Here is a 27,566-nt window from a genome sequence, read left to right as displayed (position 1 = left end):
ACTTACGCTGGGAACTTAAGAGTTTATTGCACTCGCGGTTCCTGCTGTGGACGGTACACCGCTTTCAATGGATCGCAGTGTTAGGGACCTAAGTCAATTGACAGCGCCGTCTATGTCCGCGTCCTCACTCCAGCGCTAATCTTCCTCATCAAATAGAAGGTCTTTGCAAGAGCATTTCATCCGGACTGATAATCGTTGCAGTTCATGTTGGAAACTGCGGCATAGAATGGATGGAATTCTATTTCTCGCATAATTATCGAAGAATATCCTCAGTCGCAAAAATAAGCGAAGCTTTTCATTTGCTGTTCTCCCAATTGTATCGGCTTTTATGTACGCTGTATGCATGTGATGTACATGTTGCAAAATGAAATTTACGTGGCACTGCTATGCATAACGTAACAAGTGAAAATCGTTTGTATCCTCGTTCTCCTCCTACTCCTCCTTCTCCTCCGACGAAAACGGGGGCAGCCGCCCTAAAACTTCCTTTTATGGTCTGGGTTAGTTTGGAAGACGGATCTAATGTAGTTAGAGCCTACAAAGCACGGAAAAGACGTCAGCATTTTACGGAGTTGACATCATATCCGTTCTGTAGGAGAGCTATATAAACGGGTTGGGTTGGCTGTAGAGACGCACACATCATCTGTAAGCAAAGCTACAAAATGAATATCAGATCAACTCTCCAGTATTTTTATGCTGCTTTGACACTATTTCATATCAACGTTGAAGGAAATTCTCTCAAATCAGATCAGGTAGACGTATCTCTTTCGATTGTAGTTCATTCAAGCAGAAATTTTTTTGTGAAGGGTTATGCCAGTGTTTGTTCAGGGCTCCCAGGAATTCCTGGGACCCCGGGTCATAACGGCTTGCCAGGAAGAGATGGATTGCAAGGACACAAAGGAAGCGAAGGAACAAAAGGAGCTAAAGGTAGCAAGGGAGCAACGGGAAAAACTGGACCAAAGGGAAGTTCGAGCGAAAAAGGACCAATTGGAATTGGACAAATGGGACTTCGAGGAGAAAAGGGAGCAAAGGGAAATTTGGGAGACCCCGGGCCTCGAGGAGAAAATGGTACAGTTAATTCCATAAACTGGAAGCAGTGCGTCTGGAACAAACAAGATCCTAAAGATACAGGTCTTATACAGGTAAACTGCTTGGATTTACATTGCACCTTATTTATAGAACTGCAGTGCCTTAGGAATGTGTCTTCAAAAAACGCCACTCGTCAACCGCTCTAAAGGTAACTTATGGTGCCACTATGAGAGTTCAATGTTCTAGGGGTGGCTGCTGCGGACGATGGTACGTCACTTTCAACGGAGCAGAATGTTCGGGACCCATGGCAATTGACGGCGTCGTGTATGTCAGTATCAAGTCCAACGTTCATCGACCTCGCCAAATTGAAGGACTTTGTGAGAACATTCCATCCGGACTAATCAGAGTAGCCGTTCACGTCGGAAACTGTGCCAGTTACGGAACATCCGATCGCGAATCTGGATGGAATTCTGGTTCACGTATAATGATTGAAGAATATCCCCAGTCGCAAAATGAGCTGAGCGCGACTTTTGACTAACTGTGCAGTTGCTGCTTGTCCAGTTGCTCCCTGTCTGCATTCAATTTGTATACGCCGTACATGTTAGTGTGTAGCCTTGCGATGTTATTCAAAAACCAACCTGACTTTATCACCCTTTAGATGACGATTGCTCTGCCCTCAATCAATACGGTGGTCTGAGAGTGCTAGCGACATTACTAACCTTAATTATTTTGTCGAAGAGGTTTTCAGCTGCAAACACATAGAAGTAGTATATTGGCTTCCGCTCATCTGCCTAACAAAATAATACAGCGTCAAAGGCGGCTTGAGCTTGATAGTTCGTACTTTATAACTTCTGCGTTTCTCGATTTATCGAAAGACCGTCAGCGTACAATGCAAGAGTTGTCTGAGAAAGAACTGAGTGCATATTAAGGCAGCTTGTTCTATTGGCTGACTCTCCGAAGCCTTGGAAACAAACTCCTGATCGGCTTCCCCTCTATCCACAGCTGCAACGTACTAAAACTAAGAATACCCTCAGTCGCAAAATTGACTAAACGCATTGCAATGCTTAGGTTGGCTGAGGCGCATTCCCTCGTGAAGGAGCGGAACAAGGTTAGCGACGCCAGGATAAGGAGTCATTCCCATTGTCATTACTTCCCACAATGTAATTCCATACGACCACTGCGCATAAGAGACGGCATTATTACACTTGGTCTAGTTTGCTCTCTAACTGACTCACTGCGTCACTTTTTGTTGTAAATATTCCTACTGTTAGACTTTCTAGAGCAGCCCAGCGAATCGGAAGTCCAACTTTGCCTGATGTAATCCGGTAATAGTCCTCGTCTTCTTCCAATTCTCTGGCTAACCCAAAATCGGATATTTTGATAGCGAGATCCCAGTCTACCTTAAAACCATTCACTTGGTGAATTATATAAAAAGTAGAACGATTGAAAACGTTGATCAATACATGCAATTCCGCACTGCCAATCTCGATGTAGTATCATTTTCCCTGACAAATATTCCATTCCTTTTGCAATTTGATATCCAAACTGAATAAGTCTGAAAAGCTAAAAATGATCTGAGAAATGCGTAATATGAAATATAATATGGAAAACGTCACGTCACGGGGCATTGTCATGTCTCCGTCATTCTCAGCTGGAGTACTGAGAACATAAACTGATCGTTGCTTTCGCAAATATATTCTCAAGTCTTGTAAAGCCATATAGGGAAGCAGTATCATAGGTCTGTAGTATTGCTCGTGCTCAGGATTGGGCGACCAGCAAATGTCAATCAATGTCATAACATTTGGATGACTAAGGCATTTCATTCTAAGGGCTTCAAATATGAAGTCATGCATATTCACTCCTATATTGTTCAATATCATTATTTATGCAAGAATAGTATTTGATTGAATTTATGACCTGATTTAGCTGATTTTGCGGTAACAGTACTTCCGTTTAACAGACACTTGTAGACTCTTCCCAAATTGCCTACAGGTATGTACTGTACATGCGAATCTCTCCACTGATCATTCAGTCGATTGACCTTCTCCAATGTCCTTCTCTACCGTTAGACGTGTAGGACAAACGCCCAAGTCACCTATTTCCGCAGCGATTTTGGAATCCAAACGCTGCTCGTACTGGTTCGCATTTCAACGTCAGTGATCGGTGTTTGTTCTTCTTTCGTACGACGTTGGAGGTGCAGGCGAAGCGTTTTTTGCACCAAATTACAATTGGAGGAGTAAGTATGAAAACCATCACCGCAAAGAGAGTTGATGGAACGACAATTTTTGCAATTCCTAAAATGAAATCAGTAGAGTATCTCCCATTTTCAGAAGAAAGGGGTGGACATTTTCATGCGCCTATACTTCTAATTCTTATTACGTTGTGCTACAGATTTGTTAGATAAGGGCTTATACGTGTTGCAGCAGAGCACCGCCTAACAACAACTTCTTTACACACTTTCTTTGTCTTTGCTCAATTTTCATTTTGAGCCAATTTTGAAAACGGTTTTTGCCAACCTGATCGCAAGGAGAACGACACTACTAGAGAGTTTTCCTTGCTATCATGTTAATCACAAAGCCACGGTATGATTCCCATTACTAGTACTTCCCTACCGCAGTTATTTTCGTCCGAAGAGTCTTCGCAGTCGTATTCACCGTTACAGCGGTAGTTTTGATTAATACAAGTTCCGTCGTCGCAATACCAATCCTGGCTGCTAGTTTTCCTAGGACAGCATAATTCATCAGATTCATCGCTACAGTCGTTGAAACCGTCACAGCGGCTGTTTTCATAGATAAGCATTCGTGATCTATGTCTCGATAATTATATGCAGTGGCTTCTCTTCCCATAATTAAAACTTCAAATAATAAAAGAACTCCTATTCCAGAGCCAATTGGAATATAATTTGACATATCCCCGCCCCCCTCAAGGTCAGTAAGATACAACGGCGGTTTTTTTGCACCCAAACCGTGACGGCTCTTGGCGGCAATAGCTAGTACAGTTTTGTTCGTCTGATAAGTCGCCACAGTCGTTGTCACCGTCGCAGCGGTAGTCTTTTCTAATACAGCTTTTATGATTGTTGCAATGCCAAACCTAGAACTTGGTTTTAGTTCTCCCGTCACAGCATAGTTCATCTGAAAAATCGCCACAGTCGTTGAAACCGTTACAGCTAAAGTTATGAGGAATACAAGAGCCGTTCTTGTTGCACCAAACGTGACGAATCCTCTCGGCAATAGCTAGAGCAGTTTTGTTCATCTGAATAATCGCCACAGTCATTGTCACCGTCACAGCGGTAGTTTTGATGAATACAACTTCCGTCGGCGCAATGCCAAACCTGGCTTGTGGTGTTTTCATCACAGCATAGTTCATCTGATAAATCTCCACAGTCGTTAAAACCGTTACAGCTGAAGTTATGAGGAATGCAAGAGTCGTTCTTGTTGCACCAAAACTGTGACTGATCTTGGCGGCAGTAGCTAGAACAGTTCTGTTCATCTGATAAATCGCCACAGTCGTTGTCACCGTCGCAGCGGTAGTCTCGTTTAATACAACTTCCATCGTCGCAATGCCAAACCGCGAACTGGTTGCTAGTTGTCTCATTACAGCAAAGTTCATCTGAAAAATCTCCACAGTCGTTGTCGCCGTCACAGCGGAAGTTTTGACGAATACATCGGTCTTCATTTTTGCACCAAAAACGTGACGGATCTTGACGGCAGTAGCTAAAACAATTTCGTTCATCTGAATAATGGCCACAGTCATTTTCGCCGTCACAGAGGTAGTTTTGATGAATACAACTTCCGTCAGCGCACTTCCGAACCGCGAACTGACTATCTCTCCCTGTACAACATAGTTCATCTGAAGAATCTCCATTGTCATCGTCACAGCGATAGCCTTGAGGAATGCAACGATTGTTATTTTTGCACCAAAACCTGGTACGCTCTTGGCGGCAGTAGCTAGAACAGTTTCGTTCATCTGAGAAATCCCCGCAGTCGTTGCGACCGTCACAGCGTTTGTGTGACGAAATACAACGGTCGTTATTGTTGCACAAAAACAGATTCCGCTTATCGCAGCTAGAGCAATTTTGTTCATCTGAGTAATCGCCACAATCATTGTCACCATCACAGCGATAGCTTTGAGGAATACAACGATTGATATTTGTGCACCAAAACCGTGACAGATCTTGGCGGCAGTAGCTAGAACAGTTACGTTCATCTGACAAATCATGCACCACAGTAGTCGTTGCGACCGTTACAGCGGGCGTAAGACGGAATGCAACGATTGATATTTGTGCACCAAAACGGTGACGGATCTTGGCGGCAGCGATGTCTAGAACAGTTTCGTTCATCTGAAAAATCGCCACAGTCATTGTCACCATCACAGCGGTAGTTTTGATGAATGCAACTTCCGTCGTTTGCACCGCCAAACCGGGCTTGTAATGTTCTTCTGATCACAGCATAGTTCATCTGAGGAATCGCCACAGTCGTTACGATCGTTACAGAGGAAGTTTCTAAGAAGACAACTGCTGTTCTTAGTACACCAAAACCGTGACGGATCTTCTCGGCAGCGGCTAGAACAGTTTCTTTCATCTGACCTATCGCCACAGTCGTTGTTACCGTCACAAACATTCTTTTGATCAATGCAAAGATTTGTCTTTTCGCACCAAAACTGTTTTGTATTTTGGCGGCAGCGGTAACTATTACAGTTTCGTTCATGTGACAAATCGGAGCAGTCATTTTCACCATCACAGCGGTAGTTTTGATGAATGCAACTTCTATCGTCGCAATGCCAAACCTTGCTTGTAGTGTTCTCATCGCAGCATAGTTCATCTGATAAATCGCCACAGTCGTTGTCGTCGTTACAGAGGAATTTTTGATTAACACAAGTGTCGTTCTTGCTGCACCAAAGCAGTTTCGGATCTTGGCGGCATTGGCTGGAACAGTTTCGTTCATCTGATGAATCGCCTCAGTCGTTAAATCCGTCGCAGCGAAATCTCTGTTCAATGCAACGATCGTTCCCTTCGCACCAAAACATTGTCGGATCTTGGCTGCAGTGGCTAGAACAGTTTCCTTCATCTGCATGATGAATCGCCGCAGTCGTTGCTACCGTCGCAGTACAAATCTGAAGAAATGCACCGTCCGTTGTTGCATCCAAATGTATTGTTGTCGCAGCTTTTAATCAACGGGAGGTGAAGAGTGATGACCAAAAGTTCCAAAACTAAACATAACGTAAGCGCATAATGTCGAGGCGTCTTTTATTTCCCATGCAACATGCAGAACTATTACTTCGCACGTACGTACGAGAACCGAAATACCCCACTAACCTGACAAACTAAAGATATCTACAGGGCAATGTACAGCAAAACCTCTTTTAGTTGGCATCGATATAATATATATATGTATACCGGTAGATGTATATCTCGGCCAAGTGCACGAGAGTGCATTAGCATGTGTAAGCACCTATGTAGGCTGTCGGGAAGAATCGCCTTCCCTGCACGATTCTGAGCGTGCAAAGAGGGTTCAAAAGATCATTGTCCTGTAGTGGTACTGGTACGCACCGCGTAAGCCTTAATTCGATCCGAAAGCGCCGCGTGGCCTGCTCTGATTACGTACCGGCTGCGTGCTTCATGGCTTGTTACGGAATGCAAAACGCACCGTCAGCGATACAGCGAACGAGAAGAGGCGAGTGGTTTATATCACTCGCACAAACGCGCGCAATGTGCATGCTGATGCCCTTCACTACACCCAATTAATTTCTATTCGCCAAGCGGCATCTCGGTCACGACATGGTATTTCTGGGCTTGCAAGTTTACCTCAAGTCAGCGTACTAATAGAGGTGCCCAAAGTCCCTTTTACAGCGACAAGCAGGATAACAATAACTTTCTTTATATTTACTCTGACAATTTTTACATTGCGCAACTTCGCTTTCCGTTTGATAGGACAAAAACGTCTTTACACGTACCTAGAAGAGCCCACCGTGTTCATGGGCCCTCTAGGACAATTGAAGTTTGAGAGTGAGTGTGGAATTATATATAGGACAAACTAAAGATCCTTTCTGTAGGAAAACGTGCGGTAGAAATACTTTTAGTTAGTATTGATGTATATATCGTGCAAGAGCTAGAGGCCTTTTTATAAGCTGTCGGGCGAAATCGCTTCCTTTGCACGACGAGGAGGGTGTGCGATCGAGGCTCAGGCCAAAATTTTCTTGATAGGCTGTAGTTGTACGCATACAGGCTACAACACATTGTATCCTGTTTTACCGGCTTCGTGCTTCATGGTCCGATCCGTTGGACAGCGCGAGGCGACGCACCGTCAACCAAAGCGGAAGTGAAGAGTGGTTTACGTTCCTCTCTACGGCTCTGGGTCTGCTTTATGCCACGCAAAACACGCTATGCGCATGATTAGTTCCATGATTAGTTCCATGATTAGTTCCTTGACTTCCACCTTGCTTCCACATCCGTGCACGGATTGCGCTCGTGCTCACATGAATTCTCTGCACGAGCTTTGCCTCTGTTTATGTTTGGCAGCGGTTTCGTAAAAAGAATGAGAAAGGCAAAGAATATCCGGCAGATCGAGAACGCAATACCAGTCGTCGTTTCCGACCGAAAATTCATTGTCTTCTAAAAGAGACTCGATTTTACATAAAAAATGCGCCCATGCACACGACATCTAGACTAGAGTCAAGAAGGGACGTTCGGACGCCATGTTTTTCGGACGCGCCGCGTACAACATCCGAAGCAATTCCTCAGCCTAACTAACGGTATTTCTAGTCGCCGTAGGTGTACTCTTCGACCACCGTGTCATGGATCGATTTGCTTTAGCGCGCTCGATTGCAGGCACGATAATTTGATTTGTCCGAGTTGCATGACCATCCGGACAACGGTAGGCATTACGGACGGGCCTCTTTTCTCGGATATTCGTTAGGAAACATATAGAGGTATTATATATCATTCGAAAGCGCTTTTAATGACGCGTCTATTGCAATTAACGGTTTTTCATTTGAAGCTACCAATATGAAAAAAATGAATTTCTAATCAACGTATGTAAGTCACACGTTTCGGACACAAAGTCTTTTAGTAACTTCTTCTAAAGCAGAAAGCTTGTTTCCTAAGCAATACTTTAGTTAATAGTCTTTTTGTGTCTGAAGTCAGATAAAGTTGGTATTCCACAAAAACCACGTGCTTCCGTAAAGGGAAACTGGAAATCCAACAGACGTTTGAGACAAATGAAGCACACGCGGCTTTTTTGTCATGTACTGGTTGTCAAGCACTCCATAAAGCTACATCTGAAGCTGATCGACGCATCCGGAAGTAACCCAGGCCGCCTTCCTCCGGCCTCCCGCTTCCCACCTTAAATTTGCCCGTTATCACTCGGGGCTAGAGAGAGTGTGCTTTATCGAATGTTTGTCATCAATGCAAGACAGAAACGCGTCTGCGGTGTTGTTTATTCGCACCGATCGCAGAATTCGGTTTCAAGCTAATCACGGGACGCTCGTGGTTTTTGTAGTTATACTTTTTCTGACTTCTAAAGGGAAAAAGTAGTGAAGTGACTGCTTAGGAAGCAAGATTCCCGCTATTGAAACACTCAATAAAAAATACTCTGTCCGAAACGTGTGACTTACATACGTTGATTAGAAATTCATTATTTTTACATAGCTAGCTTCAAATCAAAAACCGTTAGCTGCGTTAAACGCGTCATTAAAAGCGCTTTCGAATGATAAATTATTAATACCTCTATATGTTTCCTAACGAATATCCGAGAAAAGAGGCCCGTCCGTAATGCCTACCGTTGTCCGGATGGTCATGCAACTCGGACAAATCAAATTATCGTGCCTGCAATCGAGCGCGCTAAAGCAAATCGATCCATGACACACTGGTCGAAGAGTACACTGACGGCGACTAGAAATAACCTTACCTGGGCTGCGGAATAGCTTCAGATGTTGCAGACGGCGCGTCCGAAACCCATGCCGTCCGAATGTCGATCCCTTCTTGACTCTACCTTACGACCTTGAATCCCGCGCGGGACCGGGGGTTGGAAGCAATAACCAGCTTTAGTTGGCATTAGTTAGTATAGAATAACAGATGCAAGGTCTAATGGGAGTCTGGGACAGTCACACTTATTACCGCAGTCGTCTGAGCATATAGGTTGAGAAAATTCTTGAGAAAATTCCGAAGGATCGCGAAAGCAGTTGTCATAGATACGACGTTTCGGCGTTGTAGCGTAGCAGTCCTCGATCCAGTCAGATATACGCCGCTTCGAGCAAAACGAGATCAGCGACTAAAGAAATCGACACGTTCTAAAGTGCGCTAGAATATCTTCCGTGAGAACAAACGCATGGAGAGCTCGCATGGAGAGAGGAGAGCGACGTTGTTTAGCGACCCTCTAGCAACAAGAACTCGTTCTCGACCGATGCGTAAGGTAGGGTCGAAAGGGCCGGATCCCCGAGAAAGATCGTCGAGGTAGCTGGCATCCTGCGCCAGTGATTCTGCTGCTATAACGGGCGTGTCTGAAGCTCAAGAAGCAACATTCTAGCAAAGAAAACACGTCTACTACCCAGCAACCGAAAGGGCCCTCCAAATACCACAGAGAATTCAGCATATGCGTCACGTCACGCTATAGCCAAAAGCCTTAGGAGTCTGCAATTAGGTGTCTCTAAGAATTTCCAGTCACGGAATAAGTCCTTGGGAAGACGTAGAAGACGGAAATAGACGACTAACTTCGCTTGGACGTTCTATCGTACCATCGATCGTCATCGTAACGTTGCCTTCTTGGTATTCCCTTCTTACATTTTCTCCATATCTGTGACCAGACGGTTCTTGCTGAATTTGGAATGAGGCAGTAAGCCACCAAGGCCAGCACACATAGATCAGTAAGGATCCAATTGATTACGGAAGCAATCCTGCCAAGATCTAGGTCTTCCGCATATGTGCAACGATCCGTTGTTCTTTGAAGAGAGGAACTCAGGCACTTGAAATAATTTCTAGACGATTTCTCTGCATAAATAATATTTGTTGCCATACTTGAAGCGAAACTCAACGGCAGAAAAACAGACAATGGAAGAAAACGCTTCTGAACCAAAGCAAAAGCTTCAATAGTTTTGTAGCGTTTTCCAGCGGATATCCCACGAGGACTGAGTCTTTTTGCCTTTGTAGAAGGTCTCACATAGCAATATGTATCATTAGAAGACGCGGTTTCTTACCTGATGCAGTTTTACCATGACATAAATAGACATAAGCGTGCCATAACAAAGTGATATGTCTGCTGGCAGCGCAAAGAGATAAAATTCCAAGGAAGCCGACTCTGGGCCACAAATCGTGCAGGGTGTTATTCTTCCGTACATCAGGCCGTGCAAGAGAGCAAAAGTGACCGGTCCTCCAGGGATAATTGGCGATAGGGTCAGCTGAACTAAAAGAATCTCTTGTGATTCTCACGGCTAAGCCCTCTAGGTTTCCAGACTGTCAGAACTGTGATAACTGCAGTCCGATTCTTTTGAGTCTCAAGCTGGGGGACTCATTTTGTCGGCCTGGGGCCAGAAGAAATTGGAGGCGTCGTCGTCAGCTGTTGTCAACAGCATCTCCCACAAGCGTTCTTCAAATTGCCCATTTCGTCGTCAGCTGTCGTCAACCGCAACTCCTACCAGCATTCTTCAAATTGCCTATCTAGCGTGTCACCCAGTGCGTAAACTATGTTGCTAGCTTCTGTAAACTGCTTTAGTGACATTCTGTCCTACATGAGTGAGACGAAATCGCGTTTTAAGAGCGCAGATGTTCTTTCATTATCTATGGTATGCAAGTGTGGGCGAGCGTTGGCAAACGCCCCACTAATTTCGCATATTAACCGAAGTTCTGAGAAATGGACCTTCTTCTGCCTGGCACAAGGCTATACCTCTTCTCGTTAGCCGGTGTTCCCAGACGGTCTTGCATCCAAGTGTACTCTTTAGGCCATACGTTGCGTAACTTCGGTGATCGGACGAGAAAAGTTAGCGTAGAAAAATTAGCTTACATATACATTTGAAGTCACGGTGGCCGAGTGGTAAGAACACTCGGCCGGCACCGCTGTGGTTCGAATCCCAACTTTGTCGGAATTTCGTAAAATATCCCTCGATCTCCTGCCGTTGTCCGAGGGTTTTTCTCTGCTATGGAGCTTTCCCTCTAAGGAATCTGAAGCAGCTTAGTGGAGGTTTTCAATGTTTTCAGTCACCGGTCGGGGACCAGCGTGCAAGTCAGTTTTCGGGTCCTACCGGAAACGTCACACCCTGCTCACCTCCGCTCTTTGTGGCTAGCAAAGTAAACTGATGGCTCGATTTCTCAAATCCGCCTTTTCCCTAGTTACGTAAAACGCAGCGCACGCTAGCGTTATGAAAACCACCATGCATGCATCACTTGCTCTTTAGCTCTTTTGCGCAGTTTTAGTTTCACGTTTTCATTAAGGCACTGCATGCTTTCTCATGGACTTTCAGTTCGCGACTTTCACGCGAAGTACAGTTAACTCCGACGAAGGTGTTAGTGCAAACTTCAACGGAAGTGATGATGAGTATGTATAAAAACAATTAGGCTGAATCCAAGGCCAATCGGTCTCAGGTATTTGGCTGATCATTCGTTGGCAATTGCATCAGCGACCTTCGTTACTTTATGTCATGTATTAATTAACTGAAGACTTGAAGCTTTTCTCGAACCCGTCACCCACGCTCTTCCCTCTATTCCGTCGTTTCTCCCTAGATTCTTTCTCCGGTGGCCCAATTTTTTATGTGTAGTTACTGCATGGCACTAAATAATCTATAAAACGCGACACACTGAAGCAGATACTAATTAAACAAAAAATTTGAGTGAGTGAGTAAAATCTATTAGAGATCACATGCAAAGAATTCAGCTTGCTGTTCATCACATTTCAACGCTTCTACGCAATCGAAAGACGCCTAAGAGCGCTAAGAGTTTTCGGCCATAGTAAAAAGTCGTTTTGAAGATGTTGAAGACGGAAAGAGACTTGTAACTTCACTTGGACATTCCGTTGTATCATCGTAACGTCGCCTCGCTAAATGCCTACGTTTACATTTTTTCCATAGTTGCGACCAGAAGACTCTTGCCGACTTTTGCATGAGGCAGTAAGCGACATAAGCGAACGCGCATAGGTCGCATAATGCCCAATTGAGGAAGCCAACAATCCATCCAGGGTCCGGAAAATCTTCAAATATACATCGCTCAAGTGCTGTTTGATCAGTGACTCCCAGGAGGCACGCAGAGTATTTTTGAATTATTTTCTTCAAGTAAATAGTATTCGTCACCATAACCGAGGCGAAGCTCAGTGGAACAAGAAGAGACAACAGAAAAAACCGTTTCTGAACCAAAGCATACTCTTCAATTGTTTCGCTCCGTTTGTTAATGGGTACTCCGCTAAGAGTTACTCCCTTTGCCTTTATAAAAGAACTTTATAAGAAAGGGATATCTATCTGAGAAGTGTTCTCTTACTTGATGCAGCTTTACTACAACAAAAAAGGACATAAGTGTACCACAAAAAATCGTAACTTCAGCCGGCAGCGTAAAGGTGTAGAAAAACCAGAAGTTTGACGCGAGGGTACAAATTTCCTTGTGAGGCGGTAATCCGTTGTATTTTAGACCGTGTATAAGCGCAAAAGCAGCCAGTCCTCCAACAAAAGTTATCCATAGTGTCAAGTGAACAAAGAAACATCTCTTGCGGCTTTTCTGACCAAATTTTCCTGGTTCCCACACTGTCAACACTGTATTGGAGACACAACTAAGCCACCATACTAAAGACGAGAGATAGCCAAATTGGACAAGAATCCCTGCAAGAGAATGTATGCACTTAGCTTATTTAGAAGCAGAGCAACCTTTACCTTGAATGTAGCAAAGGGTAGTCGAGTCAATCCACGAGTCAACCATGCTCTCGTGCTTACAATAAGTTCTCCTGGGGCCCATAAAGATCGGAATTGAAATAGCAATGTCTAAATAAAGTTTTAGTGTAAAAATAATTGTGATCTCTTTTCTTACCAAAAATTGTTAGGGATGCAATTAAAAATAGCATGGGTAAAGATTGATAGTTCTACCTGATGTAAACATTTTACGGTATTTATAGGCCTATGTAACTTTTCACGTACGCATTCTTTGTCTTTGCCCATGTAATGAGCAAAACAACGTTAGCAATCCAGTAAAATGGCATTGAAGTATACATCGCAATGTACGATTTTTTAATGTCACTTCTGTTTCTCTCGCGTGACTGGTCGCAGGGAGGAGAGCAGTAAAAACCGTTTTCTCGAGCATATTTGGTACGTGTAGGTATTAAAGGCTTCGCGCATGTTTTGTTTGAAACGATAAAGTTACGTGCGCACTTGGGGATCGTTAGGCAAGATAGATTTCTTTCAAGCAGTGGAATTAACCAAATAAAACGGTTCGCATTTTGGAATTTTGAAAATTCCAAGCAAATATTTTGGTCGTTTGAGGACTCGCTGCAGTCTTTGAAAGCGTAATAGCAAAGAAGCGACAGAAATTTAACACTATTCAGTGATTGAGGAACAAAGCGCAATAGTGCATTCAATTCTTCATCTGCTTTTGAAAAGTTCTTGCAGCCTGACACGGAAACGTTCCTTACGCTATTGTCATTCGTTCGTAATTTGTTGACACTCCAATGGGGAAATACCGAACGGCACACTGATTGATTTAGCATCGGTATGGAAACCACTTGAACCGATTCCGATTTACAGGACATCGAGACTTCCTATTGAAAGGAAGCTGCTTACTTTATAAAGCAAAGCATGCATCTTTAGTTGGGTTTCATTTTTATACTGAAAGTGCGCAAAGACCTTGAAGCGATCGAAGTACATTGTACTTACCGAAGAAGTTATCGAGACGAAGTAGTAAACGTAGACGGGCGTAGCGGTGAGTATAACCAAAACGGTCAACCCCAATCCGAGGCAAATCAGGCTCGTGCGGCTTCGAATATTTTTGAAGTTGAGCCGCAGCATCGCAGTATAGACAGAGAGGAGGAAACGAGGCTAATGACTAATGACAAAGGCGTCAGCTTGTTTAGAGAGACTTCTTCTCGTGCATGCCCCTCCCTAGCTTTTAGTCATGCATGCATGCATATGGCCTAGATTTTCAGTTTCAGTTTCGATTAGTGGTTCTTTTTCCTTACCAGCTCTTTTTCCTTACCAGCTCAAAATCCTCGTTTCTTCTCCTCAATTCCTCAATTACTCCTCGCTGTCTTGTCTCTCACTGGATTTTGGAATACAGTTTGTTGCATGCACGTCTGTCGTAAATTATATCTGTCGCCGTTTGCAGGCCATTTGCCTGGAGTTTGCTGCTTAGAAACGGAGCACGGAAACCATTTATGTTCCGCATATTCGTGACATTCTGCTTACGTACTGTTTACGCATGCTCGATTTCGATCATTTGCCTTTGCACGTCTTCGTCTAGTCCCAGCCGTCGTTGTTGCCGTCGCACACGTACGCTAACAAAACTCATCGTCCATTTGCCCACTGGTATTCAAAGGAAGAGCAGCCGGACCGTCTTCTTCGGCTGACGTCCGGGGAGTGCATGTAGTGTCTGTAGTGTACACCGCCGTTTAGGCACGGATCTCTCTACAATCCGTTGTCAGAGATTTGAGTCGCTTCTGAGCAGCGCGACACGTCTTTCGCTGATCTCATTTCGGTCGAAGAGAGTTCCAAGGTCGCTCCTCAGTGGCCGGTTTGCCGCTATAAAGTGCGCTAGGCGACGAACAATGCATGGAGGAAATCAACGGCAGCATCAAATCGTCGGCAAAGCCAAGCAAACACACATTAGCAGTTTCCGAAAAGCGTTTCCTCCCCTTTCGGCGTTTGCGACGCTCAGGAACTTTGACGAGCGTATGCTGGCTCCAAAAGCTTTACACAAGGAATTTCCGGTTGCTAGCGAACACCCTGCGCTATCATTTCTACTACGTTGACGTACGGGAGGGTCTGAAGCTCAAGAAGCCGCGCGCATTCTAGCAAAAGGAGCACGTCTCCTAATCGCGCGACCGAAAGGGGCCTCCCCCAAAACACCACAGAAAACTCAACATGCGCCACGCCAATCAAACGTAACGTCTTTTTTTCCAGTGAAACTGATCTCACGGAGGACAGTACAAATCTCAAGCATATATAGAGGCTTTGAACTAGTTGCTTTATTCGAGATCCTCGAGACGTTGGGACTCATTAGCCGCAGTGCACGAAGCCTAAAGCTTCTCTTGCATCATCATGCTCCTCCCTAGCCCCTTTCTCCGGAGGTTTTATTGAAGCTATGTATGAATCGAAAGAACTCTCGTCTAAGAACGACGTACGTGATTCTCTGCTAATCATTATCACGGCACACTTAATCCTACTACACCATACGTTATAATCATAGACAGAAAGTCTTAGTTTCCAGGCATTTCATAGATTTATCAGTCCGAGTTTTCGGAAAATGAATAAACCGGTAGCTCTCTTAGAGTTGTTGACGATGGAAATAGGCGAGTGACTTCACTAAGTCTTTCCGTCGTGTCGACGTTGCACCGCTTTGCAAATTGTCTTTTTTTACACTTCCTCCACAATTCTGACCAAAAGATTCTTGCTGGCTTTGGAATAAGGCAGTAGATCACAAAGGCAAACAAACATAGATCAGTAAAGATAATATTTAGCATTTCAACAGCAAGCCAACCGGTACCTGCTTCATACTCAGATAGACAGCGTTTTGTCGCCATCTGTTTGAAGCACTTAGAAAACTGTGTTCCGCGGTAAATGATATCTGTCGCCATTTGCGAGGCAAATTTCAGAGGAATAAAAATAGATAGAAGAAAAAACCGCTTTTGAATCAGCGCATACGCTTCAGCAATTTCGCGTCGTTCTTCGCCAGACACATTGCCAAGACTCTCGTGTATTTTCTTTGCCTTTATAAAGCAAAGTTTAGCTCAGTAGAATTGGATCGGCGTTTCTTTACCTGATGCAGCTTTATCATAACAAAAACGGACATGACCGTTCCACACATAATCAGAACGTCAGTGGGAAGAATGAAGGTGTAGAAAGTCCATGAAAACGATGTGGGAGCGCAAGAAGATCCGCTTGGCAAAAATTGGGCGTATTTCACACCGCGTATTAGAGTCAAAGCAAGTTTTCCTCCGGGTAGAAGTAACGATAGAGTTAGTTGAACGTAAAAGAGTCGTTTATGACTTTTGTGACCAAACTTTCCAGGCTTCCACACTGTCAAAACTGTAGTTGAGACAGAACTTATCCACCACATCAAAATTGAGAGGTAACCAAACTCAAGAAGCAACCCTAATTGGACTGAGTGTCTAGTGCAATTGCAGAGTAGGAATTCGTCTTACCTTGGACATGGCATGCAGTAGTCGGATCAAACCCTGAATCAATCATACTCTCGTGCTTACAGAAGGTACGTTTTGCGCCCAGAACGATAGGAATCGTTATAGAAATGCCTGTAATAGAGCCTTATTAATTAACCCAATTAAGGCAATATCGTCATGCACTCACTAAATACAGCTAGTGATGCCGGCAAAAAGAAACTGGTTAGAGATTGGTGGCTGAATCTATCAGAAGTTATTTTAGTTAGCCTAATTATGAAGAATTCGACCTACGGTTTTTTCATTTTTGCCCAAGTAGCGAAGGTAATGGCAACGGAAATCCAGTGAATTGCTAGAGAAATGCACAATGTGACGTGGAAGGTTTTAGTACCAATTTTCCACGTTCTCTGATAACACGGAGGAGAGCAGTGCACGCCATTCTCTTTTGCAGCTTTGGTACGTGTACGTATTAGAGGACGCGGACAGATTGATTCAGTCGAGTTCGTTTTGCACGTTGGAATAGTTAGGCACGATAGATTGGTCTCAAACAACGATATCAAATTGCGAAATTCAACGCAAATGGTGTGGTTCTCTAATGGTTTGAAAATATGACCGAAATCGTAGACGTCATTGAAAGCGTAATGGCAAAAGAGTGGCATCATTTTAGCCTTGTCCGAAGATAGAGAAAGAAGTGTAGTGACATTACGCACGTCTTTCTCGGCCTTCGAAAAGTTTCCGCAGCCTGACACCGAAATACATCGGTTTGCGTATTCGTTTGCATTCCAAAGGGGAAACGCCGTACTGCATACAGATCGGTTTAATTGAGCTATTGGAATGCGGTGACAGCCAAGGGAATCAATTTTCGCCTAAAGAGAAAGCGGGCTATATACTCGGTGGAGAATCGAAACCGAATTTGGTTTTGCGTTCAACTATCTAAGTGAAGTGCATGCGTCTCTTACGCGAAATACCTACAGGCGAATTCAACGGTGGGATGACGTAATAAAAATACACGGGCGTAGCGGTAAGTATAAATAAGACAACAAGGCCAAATACGAGACCAAACAGCTTCAGGTGATTCCAAATTTGTTTGAAAATGAACCGATATATGTATTTTTCGTCACTGCTTGTGGTTCTGTGAAGCTCCTGCATCATCATTTGCGCAGCTGTACAGGAGAGCAGCGAAGACGGCTTTAGTTGAAATCGAGTGTGTGAGCACTTCCGTCCTGTATGAGCGACTCTTGCCACTCCTTCTCCATCTATATGAACTGTATTACGTCACTTTTCGAAGGCCAAGAAAGGCGCTAACCTATCGAAAGCAACCTGAGGGTACAGCCGGGTTAAGTTAAAACACGGCATGCTAAAATTCAGCTTTCTCATGCACTTTCAGTTTCGCACTACAATAATGACTTTCGCGCGCGAAGTACATGCAGTACTTACAGACGAAGTAGTTGTCTTCACAACGTAGTAACCGGAGTGACGGTGAAGATAAGCAAAGCAATGAATCAGGCCTAGTCCGAGAGTATACCGAGACAAATCAGTTTCAGATACGTGGCTTTGGAAATTGAACCGACCTTCGCATTATGTCGTATTATTGTATTCAAAAATCTCCATCTGCTTTTGGTAGTTCCCGCAGAATCGTACATTACCATCGTCGTTCGTTAATAAGTTGTTCGCACTCCAATGGGGAAACACCGAACGGCACACTCATTGATTTAGCATCGGTATGGAAACCACTTGAACCGATTCCTATTTACAGTCCATAGAGGCTTCCTATTGAAAGGGGACTGATAACTTTGTAAAGCAAAGCCTGCATCTTTAGTTGGTTTCGTTTCTATACTGAAAGCGCGCGGCGACCTTCAAGCGCGCGAAGTGCATTGTACTTACCGAAGAAGTTATCGAGACGAAGTAGTAAACGTAGACGGGCGTAGCAGTAAGTTTAATCAAAACGGTCAACCCCCAATCCGAGACAAATCAGTTTCATGTGACTTCGAATTTTTTGAAGTGCATGAGTCGACTTCTGTCAGCATCGCTGACAGAGAGGAGGAAGCGAGGCTAATGACTAATGACAAAGGCGTCAGCTTGTTTAGAGAGGCTTCTCCTCATGCATGCGCCCCTCCCTCTTATAGTCATGCATGCATGGATACGGCCTCAATTTTCAGTTTCATGCAGTTTCGATATGTCGACCGACTTAGTCAGTGTTTTTCCTTACAAGCTCCAAATCCTCGTTTATTCTTGTCAATTCTTCAATTACTCCTTGTCTTGTCTCTCGCTGGATTTTGGAATACAGTTTGTTTGGTGCCTTTTGGAGCACTTAGACACAGACCTTTCTATCGTAAATTATATCTGTCGCCATTTGCGCCGAAAGTCTGGAGTTTGCTGCTTAGAAACGGCGCACGGAAACCATTCATGTTCCGCATTTCGCGAGATTCTGTTTACGAACTGTTTACGCATGCTCGGTCTCATTTGCCTATTTTTTCTTCGCTTAGCACGTCTTTTCAACTTGTCCAACTTGTCTGACACTCTACACGTCAGGCAATTGGACGAATTTGGCGTCCTGTCGGGTTCCATCGCGACGAAAATAGAAAACGAAACTACCAAGGTCTCTTTTCTTTCGTTTTCGACCTCCAACCGCGCTCTAGACTGCTAGCGGAGGCGACTATTGGATCTATTTTGTCAGCCTCAAAGTGAATTCAGCAAGAAACGCTAGTAAACCTGATGAAATCTAGACGACCGCTGAAAACATTCTCTCTTAGTCTAGGTGGCTCTCGCTCGATCAACTGAAGCAGAGAAGCTCTCAAATCAGTTCGACGAAATTATCGGCAGGCGACTATTTCGCTGGCGTCTGTTCACTGATCAGAACATCGAGTTGAGCAGAAGAACTAAGTTCACTATGATATTCGTCACGAGAAAAGTAGACTTGGAGCAAGGTAAGGACAGACTCACTGGTCCAGTCTGAGGATAAATATGTCCCTCCCTGTGTCAGGGGGTCTCAGGGACCGATTTATCTTCAGACTGGTGAAAACGTCTTTCATTTGGTTAAATATGATGTCAATCTGGATCAGAAGTAGTCTCTTATCTGTTGTTGAGCAATCTATTGTTTTTGTTGTCACAATTGGCTTTCTCTTTCTTCCTCTGTTCACTGCTATTTTTTAGTAGAGAAGCAAGGCAAGCAGTAGAACACAGACCGACAATTGGTTTGGGGAAAATGAATGCTGTCTCTGTGCTGAAATCAATTTAAGCGTCATTGCCTCCAAAAGACAGGAGGACTAAACGATGGATTATATTCTCCAGCGATTGCCTCCCTCAGCTTAAAAGGCGAGTGCAAATAGACGTACTGACTTCCGTCAGTTGTGGATTGTGAACGAGGGAAAGTTTGCCGTAGACGCAATAGTCGCAAAAACGACGGCATCAGTTCAACAAAAAAAACAGATAACACGACACAAAACGACAAACAATCGAACTTGGCTCGACCAAGAAAAGAACAATCATCAAGCAAGAAAAAATATTGTACGAAGCTATCTACATATCGACTTGTGCCGCTTGTAGTCGGTCTTCTGGCACACCCGATTGCAGTAGTAGACGCTCTTGCACCGTCCGCACTTCATCTTCGTCTCGGCCTTTCCGCACGAAGCGCAACTGCGCGCGGTCGCCGTCTTGACGACGTCATCGCGACCCATTTTCACGTTGAGGTCGACTTCGCGAAGCGGCTCCACAGTCGACGCGTCGCCGCATGTGACGTGAACATTTTGGAACACGAAATCGACGAGACGGCGATCGAAGTCCCATCCCTGCGTTCGCTGCATCAAAGCGACGAGAGACGCTCGTTCCGCTTTTGACATCGAATCGTACGTCGTCAATAGACGAAAAACTTTCCTCGCCGAATCGATTGCCGCCTCGATCGCGCCGAGATGTGGAACGGGCGATGATGATATCGCTTCGTGCGACAGATCGGAGATCTTCGTATCGGCCAAATCGCTCAACATCTCCAACTCTTTGACGCACTTCCGAACGGCTTCGAACTGATGACACTGATCGAATGGCAACACCGTTTGCTTCAACGTCACAACGTACTTCTTTCTGTCCTCGTTGAACTCCATGATCGGTTTGATCATTTCAGACGGAACGCCGAGCGTCATCTCGTTCGGCTCGAACGAGCAGTGAAGTCGCTCGCATTCGTCCGGGGCAAGGTAGACTATGGAAGAGTCCGAGTCGGTGCGATTGTCTTCGTCGACCACTTCGCCGAGTCCGTATACAGCGGTGAACGTCTCCCTGCCTTCTTTGGTAACGGAAATACGATATTTTCCCACGACGTTGGTATTGACGTAAAATCCGTCCTCGTGTTCAATCTAAAAGACGCGAAGGTTAGATAGAATCTCTTCCTTTTCTTTTTTTCTTTTTTTTACTTCTGGTACAATTTTCAGTATTTGATCCGCGGGACTCAGGTCGCTGTAGACGCGCAGCTTCTTCACCTGTTCGATGAGATTCTCGCGTCGAAGTCGTCCCATCAGGTAGATGCCGTGCTGCGTCAGATATTTATGCAGTTCCTCCGTCGTCATGACATCAGGATCCTTATCGACGACTTCCTTCCAATTGTCTATCTCGCTCTCAGAACGATTCTACGAGACAAGGAAATGGATTTCGAGGTATGTAATCTTCTCCTAGTAAAGAGGACTCACTCTATCTTGTGACAGATGTCTTTTCAGCTGGGCCATATACCGGTAGTCGTCGCTTAGCCCATACTGCCTCAATGGATTCGACTCGAAAGCGGGCGGAAGCGACTGAATCTTTCGCATCTGTTCCTCTATCTTCGCCTCTATCAAGGCTTTGTCCTTTCTCCGCTGCTCCTCGTCCGCCAGCTGGACAAACTCGTCGTACGTTTTCGCCGTCTCCGGCCGTCGCTCGGACTCCTCTTCATCGTCACCTTTACGCTTCTTCTTCTGTCGCTTCTTCTTCGGATTCCCCTGCTTCTCCTTCGCCTCCGCGCATCGTCGCGTCACGCGAGTGACGGCCGGAACCAACGTGATCCGACGAAAGATCTCAAGAGGGAGCCCGTTGCGTCGCCGATCCCACTCCGTCGACGACATCACCTCGTGCAGTCGTTTCATCATGGGAACGTAGAAGCGGCGAAAATCGGCGAACCACTCGGCGCGACGGCGCGCCGATTCGCACGCGGACGCGCGCAACGCGTCTACGACCTCGTCGCAGAGCATGACGATGAAGTAGAGCTGCCGACGAGCGAGTCGCATTGGCACGTGCGCGCCCGTGTCCTCGTCAATCACGATCCACTCGTCGTGATCGTGCGCCGCTCGCTCGCGCGGAACTTCGGTGAGGAAGCTCTGCAGTCGATCGACGACGAGACGGAGAAACGCGTCGAGATGCGCATAGCGATGAGTCGCGATTGCCGCCGCCAAATAATGCGGATTCGAATTGACTTCGTTGAGATCGAGAGCACGTGCGAGAAGTCGCGCCGACTTTTCGTCGCGCGTATCGAGATCGCACGCGATCGCCATGACGATGATGGTCTCCTTGTCTCGACCTCCGATCGCGAGGAGACACTCGGCTTTGCGCTGGTATCCCTTCACCCAGTCGGGTTTGAGCGTCGTGCACAGTTCGGCGTCGCGCAACGCGTCGTCGAGCCGATTTGCAAGCTGATGCACTTGCGAACGTCGATGGTAGGTTAAGTGGGCGTCGACTCGACTCGCTTCCAACGCTCGATCGTAGTGCTCCAACGCCTCGCCGAACTGCTTGAATTTCGCCGCGCGATCGCCGAGTCGACGCAAATCGACGACATCGCCGCCGCCGTCGTCGTAGTCACGTGGTATCTCTACCGAAGGTTTCAATTGGACGAGACGCGGTCGAATGGGATGGAAGTCGTCCGATGTCACGTGACACTGACGATGAATATATTTTATCAATCCGACGTCGTAATTGTCAATGGCTTTTGCGACGGCGTTCCACTGTTGTATGACAGTTGGCACCGCCACTTCGGGCAATGCTTCGAACGAGATGACGATGCGTTCAGGACACGGGTCCCACGAGGAGTCGGCGCCCCACTCGTTCGTGCATCGATTCAAAAATCGACGATAGCACTTGGGATGATGCAGTCTGGGCATGCGTCGAGATCCGATTCGCATCGTTGTGCTCGGAAGGCACTTGAGATGCCATTCCAACTGCCATCACGCTCAGGGAGACGTTTGTCACCGATTCGTTGCACTCGGGACATTGAAAACAGCGTTCGCCTGTGGGCCACGTGTCGTCTTTCGTGTCACGTGCGTAGTAGAGTAGGACCTCGGCTTTCGGACATTCTGCGATTTCGGACGCTCGCACAGCAAATCTAGCGAACCGATTCTGGCTTCCTACGGCGCATTTGAAAGCCCAATCCCTGCCAGGAAGATGTGCCAGAGCGCGAATCAATAGACCAAACCCTCATGATTTTATGAGAAGATTAGCGCGCGCAGGTCAAATCCTCCGCTTTCGGACAGCAGTATCTTTTTCGGACACGTATGCGTAGCTCATTCAAATTTTAATTTTTCGCCTAGAATTTTTTTTCACAAAATTCTCTATCATAGAGCTTTCGAACGCAGTAAAGCTTTAGCCAAATGGTCTAGTCTATCGCATGCTAAAAATCGACGAATATACCGACATCGCACCTCGGTGTTCGGACACCAGTTATTCCGTTTGCAAAGCCCAAATCCGTTTCTAAAAGGACATTCTGAATTTTCTGTAAGGTATTTAAAACGATTTTCAAAAGCAGCTTAAAAAAGAGTAACTTTGCTAAGCTATTGGGCTGTTTAGTGCATGAAAATGCATTTCTTGGGTTTGCTTTAGTAGCCATAAAACTAAATATAGCAACGAGATTACCCAAACTGGTACAGAAGCAAGCGGTGCAAAGAAAAGGTCACCCTAAAACTTCATATTATTGAAAAATTCTGTCACATACCAGTACAGGACGTTACGCAAAATGCAGTTTGTTCAAACTTTATCATAGTGTTTGGTATATTGCCAAGTTCTTAGGCTACGTCAAGCTGACCATCTGCGTTTATTAATTTATCTATTGCGTTCTAAGAATTTCAGTTTGAGTGCTCTTATATAAAGATCGAATTTCAGATTCTTGGTATCACACTCTGGCTGTGATATCTTCATGAATCTCGATGCTGCTAAAAATGTACTTGCTCTACTTATGGAAGTCAAGAGCACTCCAGAGACAGATACTGTAAAAAGGCGTACTTTTATGTAATGTTTCTGACGTTGCGATAAAAATCAGCACGACAAATGCATTTGGCGTAAAGTACTGTATGCGGCAGAATTTTTCATTAATACGAAGTTTTAGGGGGACTTTTTCTTCGCACCGCTTGCTTCTGTGCCAGTTTGGGTATTTTCGTTGCTATATTTAGTTTTATTGCTACTAAAGCAAACCCAAGAAATGCATTTTCATGCACTAAACAGCCCAATTGCTTAGCAAAGTTACTCTTTTTAAGCTGCTTTTGAAAATCGTTTCAAATACCTTACAGAAAATTCAGAATGTCCTTTTAGAAACGGATTTGGGCTTTGCAAACGGAATAACTGGTGTCCGAACACCGAGGTGCGATGTCGGTATATTCGTCGATTTTTAGCATGCGATAGACTAGACCATTTGGCTAAAGCTTTACTGCGTTCGAAAGCTCTATGATAGAGAATTTTGTGAAAAAAAATTCTAAGCGAAACATTAAAATTTGAATGAGCTACGCATACGTGTCCGAAAGCGATACTGCTGTCCGAAAGCGGAGGATTTGACCTGCGCGCGCTAATCTTCTCATAAAATCACGAGGGTTTGGTCTATTGCTTCGAGCTCTGGCACATCTTCCTGGCAGGGATTGGGCTTTCAAATGCGCCATAGGAAGCCAGAATCGGTTCGCTAGATTTGCTGTGCGGGCGTCTGAAATCGCAGAATGTCCGAAAGCCGAGGTCCTACTCTACTTCGTGAAGAATTCGATGTCGGCGCCTGTGCAACGGGCGACGTGATGCGGCGAGTTGGGAAAAAGATAAACTTCCGGTGTCATCTCGTTGAACGCGTCGATCGTCGCGTCGCCTGTGCGCGACGGACGGGCTGTGCCCTCTCGAGGAGCCCCAGTCGGTGGAGCGTGACTCACGGCGAGAACGCTAAACGTCTTTTCGTCGACGACGACTTTGGAGAATTCGTAGCGACCTGCTGGAGGCTTCGCACTGCGAAGGCGATCCATCGCCGAATACTCTACTCTATATACGGGAACGCAGTGCAGGCACAGGAAAAGTGGCTGGGAAAAATGTAGGACGGCTTGTCGTTTCTATACCTACGCGGAGTTCTGTGCAACCTGCACAGTTACGTGACCTTCGTTCATATTTCTACAGTTAAGATCTGCACTGTAACTCCTACAGGAGTACGGGCACATTTCAGCTTGCAGGTGAGCGCCTATATTGGGTTCTGTGCACACAAGGAAGTTCTCTTTTTTCACGTTCACTTGGCGATTCTACCCAGGACATTTTTTCTCTACTTGGTCTTGTTTTCGTTTCCCTCATCTCTTTAGACGCATCCTGCACGGAACTCTTCTGGCGTGGATAAAGAGAGGAATGTAAATGAAGTCATGCGTAGTAATTATATCTCAATTCTCATTGTAGCCGCTTAGAAAAAAGACTTTCTGACGTCATCGTTTTCTAAGAAAAGCCTTCCTGGTGTTTGCGTCAAAGAAGGACAAGAATATTCGCGTACGACTCTTGCAACACGTATTGAGTCATTTTTTGTTCCTATTTCAAGGAATACTTTTTGACGGCGTCATCTATGCTATGCTGCCGAACCACGTGGTAGTGATTTGAGTTGCTTCAGCAGGCCGTACGTTTATACGAAAGATTATTTTCTCCTAGATTCGAAAAGTGAGTCGTGCTTAATTAACCTGGCTACTGCAGTTCGTCTTTTTATTGTAGCCGTTCTATAAGAATGGAGTTAGTGTAATTGTTATTATGACAAGAGTTTTTTATGTGTTAGAAGGACTAAGACAACGGTTGCTTTCCTGCATTTTCTCCCGGCCGTTAATCCAAATGGCTTTGCGTTGAATCATTAAATGGATTTGACGTTGGAGGACAATTGGAGACAAACTGAAGAAGAATGTGTGAATCACAGAAGACCAGGGACGTTACTACATGGCTCAAACGCGGGCACATTCGACAAGCTTTCCGATGTGGTCGTTCACCTCCGGGCCCCGAGGTGACTAAATAAAACTGGCCCAACTCTTGAGCCAGAGAGGTTAAAAGTGGCTTGAACGCAGGGGAGCACAACCCCTACTCCGGTGGCACGAGTGATAAACTGCCACCCCACTTGGGCAAGACGCCGTGGGTTACAATAGCGGTCCCCCTGGAATCAGGCCGGCAGCACTCACATCCGAGCGCTGTCGGTCCCAGGCGTCCGAGCCGGGAGACTAAACAGGCTCCAACTCCGACGGGGGAGTAGCGAGGTTGACCGGGGCCCCACCCAACCGAAGCCGGTACTGGCCCTCACGGCCTGTGCAGGTGGACAGCAACGACAGGAAGACCTGCGCAAATTTTTTGCTACTTCCAGTTTATTTCCGGGTTTATATTTAATAAAAATCACGACTTTTACGTGGGTTTGCCTACTTGCAACGCGCCTTTTTTAATTCCTCTCGCACACGAGATCTTCCAGGAAAGATCCCGGAGCAGTTTCAATCTAATGCACAAGGGTCGTGCTCAGGACCCTTTCACATATGACGAGGACTACTACTACAGAAAGCTAGCAAAAATTGTCTGCTAAAAGAGCTACAAAGCCATTTTCTCTGCCTTTTCATGACCTCCGCACTCAATATTTTACGAGAGACTTTCCAGATAAGATACAGGTTCCCAACATCTGCCAGATTTCCGAAAAGGAGACCAGGATAAAAAGGCGATAGCGACGGGAAAGAATAGGATCTATGCTACTTGCCTTTGTGAGAGAGCAGGTTCGAACCCCTGGAGCATCACGGTATTTAAAATTAGGGCAATTCTATGGCGCGGAGTTTCTGCCCTTTTTCTTTCTTCTGCTTCCTTATTCCTAGAAAAGAAATTGAAAAAAAGGTACAACTGTTAATGAAAAAACTTCTCAAATGTTGCACAGATCTGGCTCAAATTTATTTGTGGTCTTAGGCATACCGGTAATGGAATCGTCTGCTCCGAGTCGCTGCAAAATAGAGTCGTCATTTAGAGAGCAGCCAAACGTTCCCTTGACTTTGTCGTTTCCTAAGAAGCTATCGCTAGGTATCTCGGGATCGTCCTTCTCTATCTGCTCAAGCTCTTCATTACAAATTTTCCTCTGATATTACTCTAAGCCAAACATCAATAAACGATGTTTGAAAAATTAAATATAGGCCAAACCTCCAGGCATTTGTGAAAGCGTCTTCAACAATATTTCCTTCATTTTTAGTATACATTCGACCGTTTGATCCAAGCAAATCCTTGCCTGGACTTCCATCGTTGTTTCCGCAAAATCCTCTGTTTTACGTCGATCTTCTTCACTAACTTGAACAAAAAACGTTCATGCCCCACGTTCGAGCTTCCACTTTTACTGCTGCTCCTGAAGGAAGCTGAATCTACGAAGTGTTTTCATTTTCCTGTTTGGTATTGTTCAGTACTTTACCTTATGTGAGGTGCCTGCAGAATTTTTGTAATTTCGATAAGATCTCAGAACATAACCGAATGCCAGGAAGAGATAGGTTGCACGAAAGTGACAGCTACATCAAAGGGCCCTAAAGGGGCAACAAATGAGCTGCGAGAAAAGACAGAAGAGCCCAAGCCTTAAAGGAGAGAACAACACCGTTATTCCATAAACTGGAAGCAGTGGGTATAGAATTGACGGAAACCTTCTACAGGTACTTTGCTATTTATTGACCAAGACTTACTTAAAAATTGAACTGCATTAGGAATGTCTTTCCTTCAAGCTGCAGACAGTGGAGGCGGTTATGGAACGGCCAATCGTGAGGTAGGATAGATATGCACTATAATCGTACATAAAGAATATCCTCAGTCAAAGAAAGACCGAGCCCCACTCACTGGAATACCGTCTGTCTATAGCGTCTGTCTGCTACCGTACGAATCCATGCGTAGCTCTTTCGATGCTGACGCCAAAAGAAATAACAAGGCTATGGCTACTCAGCGACGATTCTGCAACAATCCGGTCAAAGCATGGTCAAAGTAAGCCTATGACGTGGCCAGGGATATAATAGAAGATATCTCCGACGTGGCTACGGTTTC

General features: G+C 45.2%; 3 protein-coding genes, 4 long non-coding RNA genes and 1 pseudogene across 15 annotated transcripts; 3 read left to right on the top strand and 5 right to left on the bottom strand.

Annotated features, from left to right (window-relative positions):
- Positions 1-651: 651 nt before the first annotated feature.
- LOC136191370 (collagen triple helix repeat-containing protein 1-like) lies at positions 652-1,564 on the top strand. Its single transcript, XM_065979695.1, has 3 exons — positions 652-749; positions 804-1,139; positions 1,193-1,564. Exons 1-3 carry the CDS (start codon positions 660-662, stop codon positions 1,562-1,564), a joined length of 798 nt encoding a protein of 265 aa, XP_065835767.1. The 5' UTR covers positions 652-659.
- A 945-nt stretch (positions 1,565-2,509) lies between these two features.
- LOC136191229 (uncharacterized) lies at positions 2,510-3,063 on the bottom strand. The gene is made up of 3 exons (XR_010670800.1): positions 2,944-3,063; positions 2,643-2,887; positions 2,510-2,589 (listed from the first exon to the last, which is right to left on the bottom strand). It is a non-coding gene; the product is annotated as an uncharacterized lncRNA (long non-coding RNA).
- Positions 3,064-3,844: 781 nt separating this feature from the next.
- On the bottom strand, positions 3,845-5,584 carry LOC136191056 (sortilin-related receptor-like; annotated as a pseudogene).
- A 6,234-nt stretch (positions 5,585-11,818) lies between these two features.
- LOC136190815 (uncharacterized) lies at positions 11,819-14,707 on the bottom strand. Of its 4 annotated transcripts, XM_065979091.1 has the most exons (7): positions 14,534-14,707; positions 14,393-14,477; positions 13,129-14,327; positions 13,022-13,077; positions 12,868-12,975; positions 12,482-12,816; positions 11,819-12,426 (listed from the first exon to the last, which is right to left on the bottom strand). In XM_065979091.1, exons 4-7 carry the CDS (start codon positions 13,053-13,055, stop codon positions 11,941-11,943), a joined length of 963 nt encoding a protein of 320 aa, XP_065835163.1. In that variant the 5' UTR covers positions 13,056-13,077; positions 13,129-14,327; positions 14,393-14,477; positions 14,534-14,707; the 3' UTR covers positions 11,819-11,940. The 4 variants fall into 4 exon arrangements, with proteins under 4 accessions (XP_065835163.1, XP_065835160.1, XP_065835161.1 ...); XM_065979088.1 differs by having other exon boundaries at positions 13,129-13,745; positions 13,861-14,707; XM_065979089.1 differs by having other exon boundaries at positions 13,129-14,029; positions 14,180-14,707.
- Positions 14,708-18,837: 4,130 nt separating this feature from the next.
- LOC136191225 (uncharacterized) lies at positions 18,838-23,037 on the top strand. 2 transcript variants are annotated; one of them, XR_010670797.1, is made up of 5 exons: positions 18,838-19,022; positions 19,070-19,243; positions 19,470-20,677; positions 20,738-20,959; positions 21,020-23,037. It is a non-coding gene; the product is annotated as an uncharacterized lncRNA (long non-coding RNA). The 2 variants fall into 2 exon arrangements; XR_010670796.1 differs by having other exon boundaries at positions 21,008-23,037.
- On the bottom strand, positions 19,655-22,667 carry LOC136191224 (uncharacterized). Its single transcript, XM_065979535.1, has 3 exons — positions 20,993-22,667; positions 20,720-20,932; positions 19,655-20,662 (listed from the first exon to the last, which is right to left on the bottom strand). Exons 1-3 carry the CDS (start codon positions 22,448-22,450, stop codon positions 19,832-19,834), a joined length of 2,502 nt encoding a protein of 833 aa, XP_065835607.1. The 5' UTR covers positions 22,451-22,667; the 3' UTR covers positions 19,655-19,831.
- A 1,082-nt stretch (positions 23,038-24,119) lies between the features above and the next one.
- Positions 24,120-25,919, top strand: LOC136191658 (uncharacterized). Of its 4 annotated transcripts, XR_010670890.1 has the most exons (4): positions 24,120-24,600; positions 24,684-24,904; positions 24,951-25,202; positions 25,315-25,919. It is a non-coding gene; the product is annotated as an uncharacterized lncRNA (long non-coding RNA). The 4 variants fall into 4 exon arrangements; XR_010670889.1 differs by having other exon boundaries at positions 24,120-24,904; positions 24,959-25,202; XR_010670891.1 differs by having other exon boundaries at positions 24,120-24,904; positions 25,318-25,919.
- On the bottom strand, positions 25,887-27,507 carry LOC136191660 (uncharacterized). Of its 2 annotated transcripts, XR_010670893.1 has the most exons (7): positions 27,374-27,507; positions 27,215-27,310; positions 26,953-27,061; positions 26,691-26,905; positions 26,469-26,639; positions 26,263-26,370; positions 25,887-26,187 (listed from the first exon to the last, which is right to left on the bottom strand). It is a non-coding gene; the product is annotated as an uncharacterized lncRNA (long non-coding RNA). The 2 variants fall into 2 exon arrangements; XR_010670892.1 differs by having other exon boundaries at positions 26,263-26,639.
- Between the last annotated feature and the right edge of the window lie 59 nt (positions 27,508-27,566).

This window comes from Oscarella lobularis, chromosome 9, assembly GCF_947507565.1.
Source record: "Oscarella lobularis chromosome 9, ooOscLobu1.1, whole genome shotgun sequence".
In the NCBI taxonomy this organism is placed as follows: Eukaryota; Metazoa; Porifera; class Homoscleromorpha; order Homosclerophorida; family Oscarellidae; genus Oscarella; species Oscarella lobularis.
Note: the sequence above shows the minus strand (reverse complement) of the source record. Positions and strands in the feature narration are given on the sequence as shown.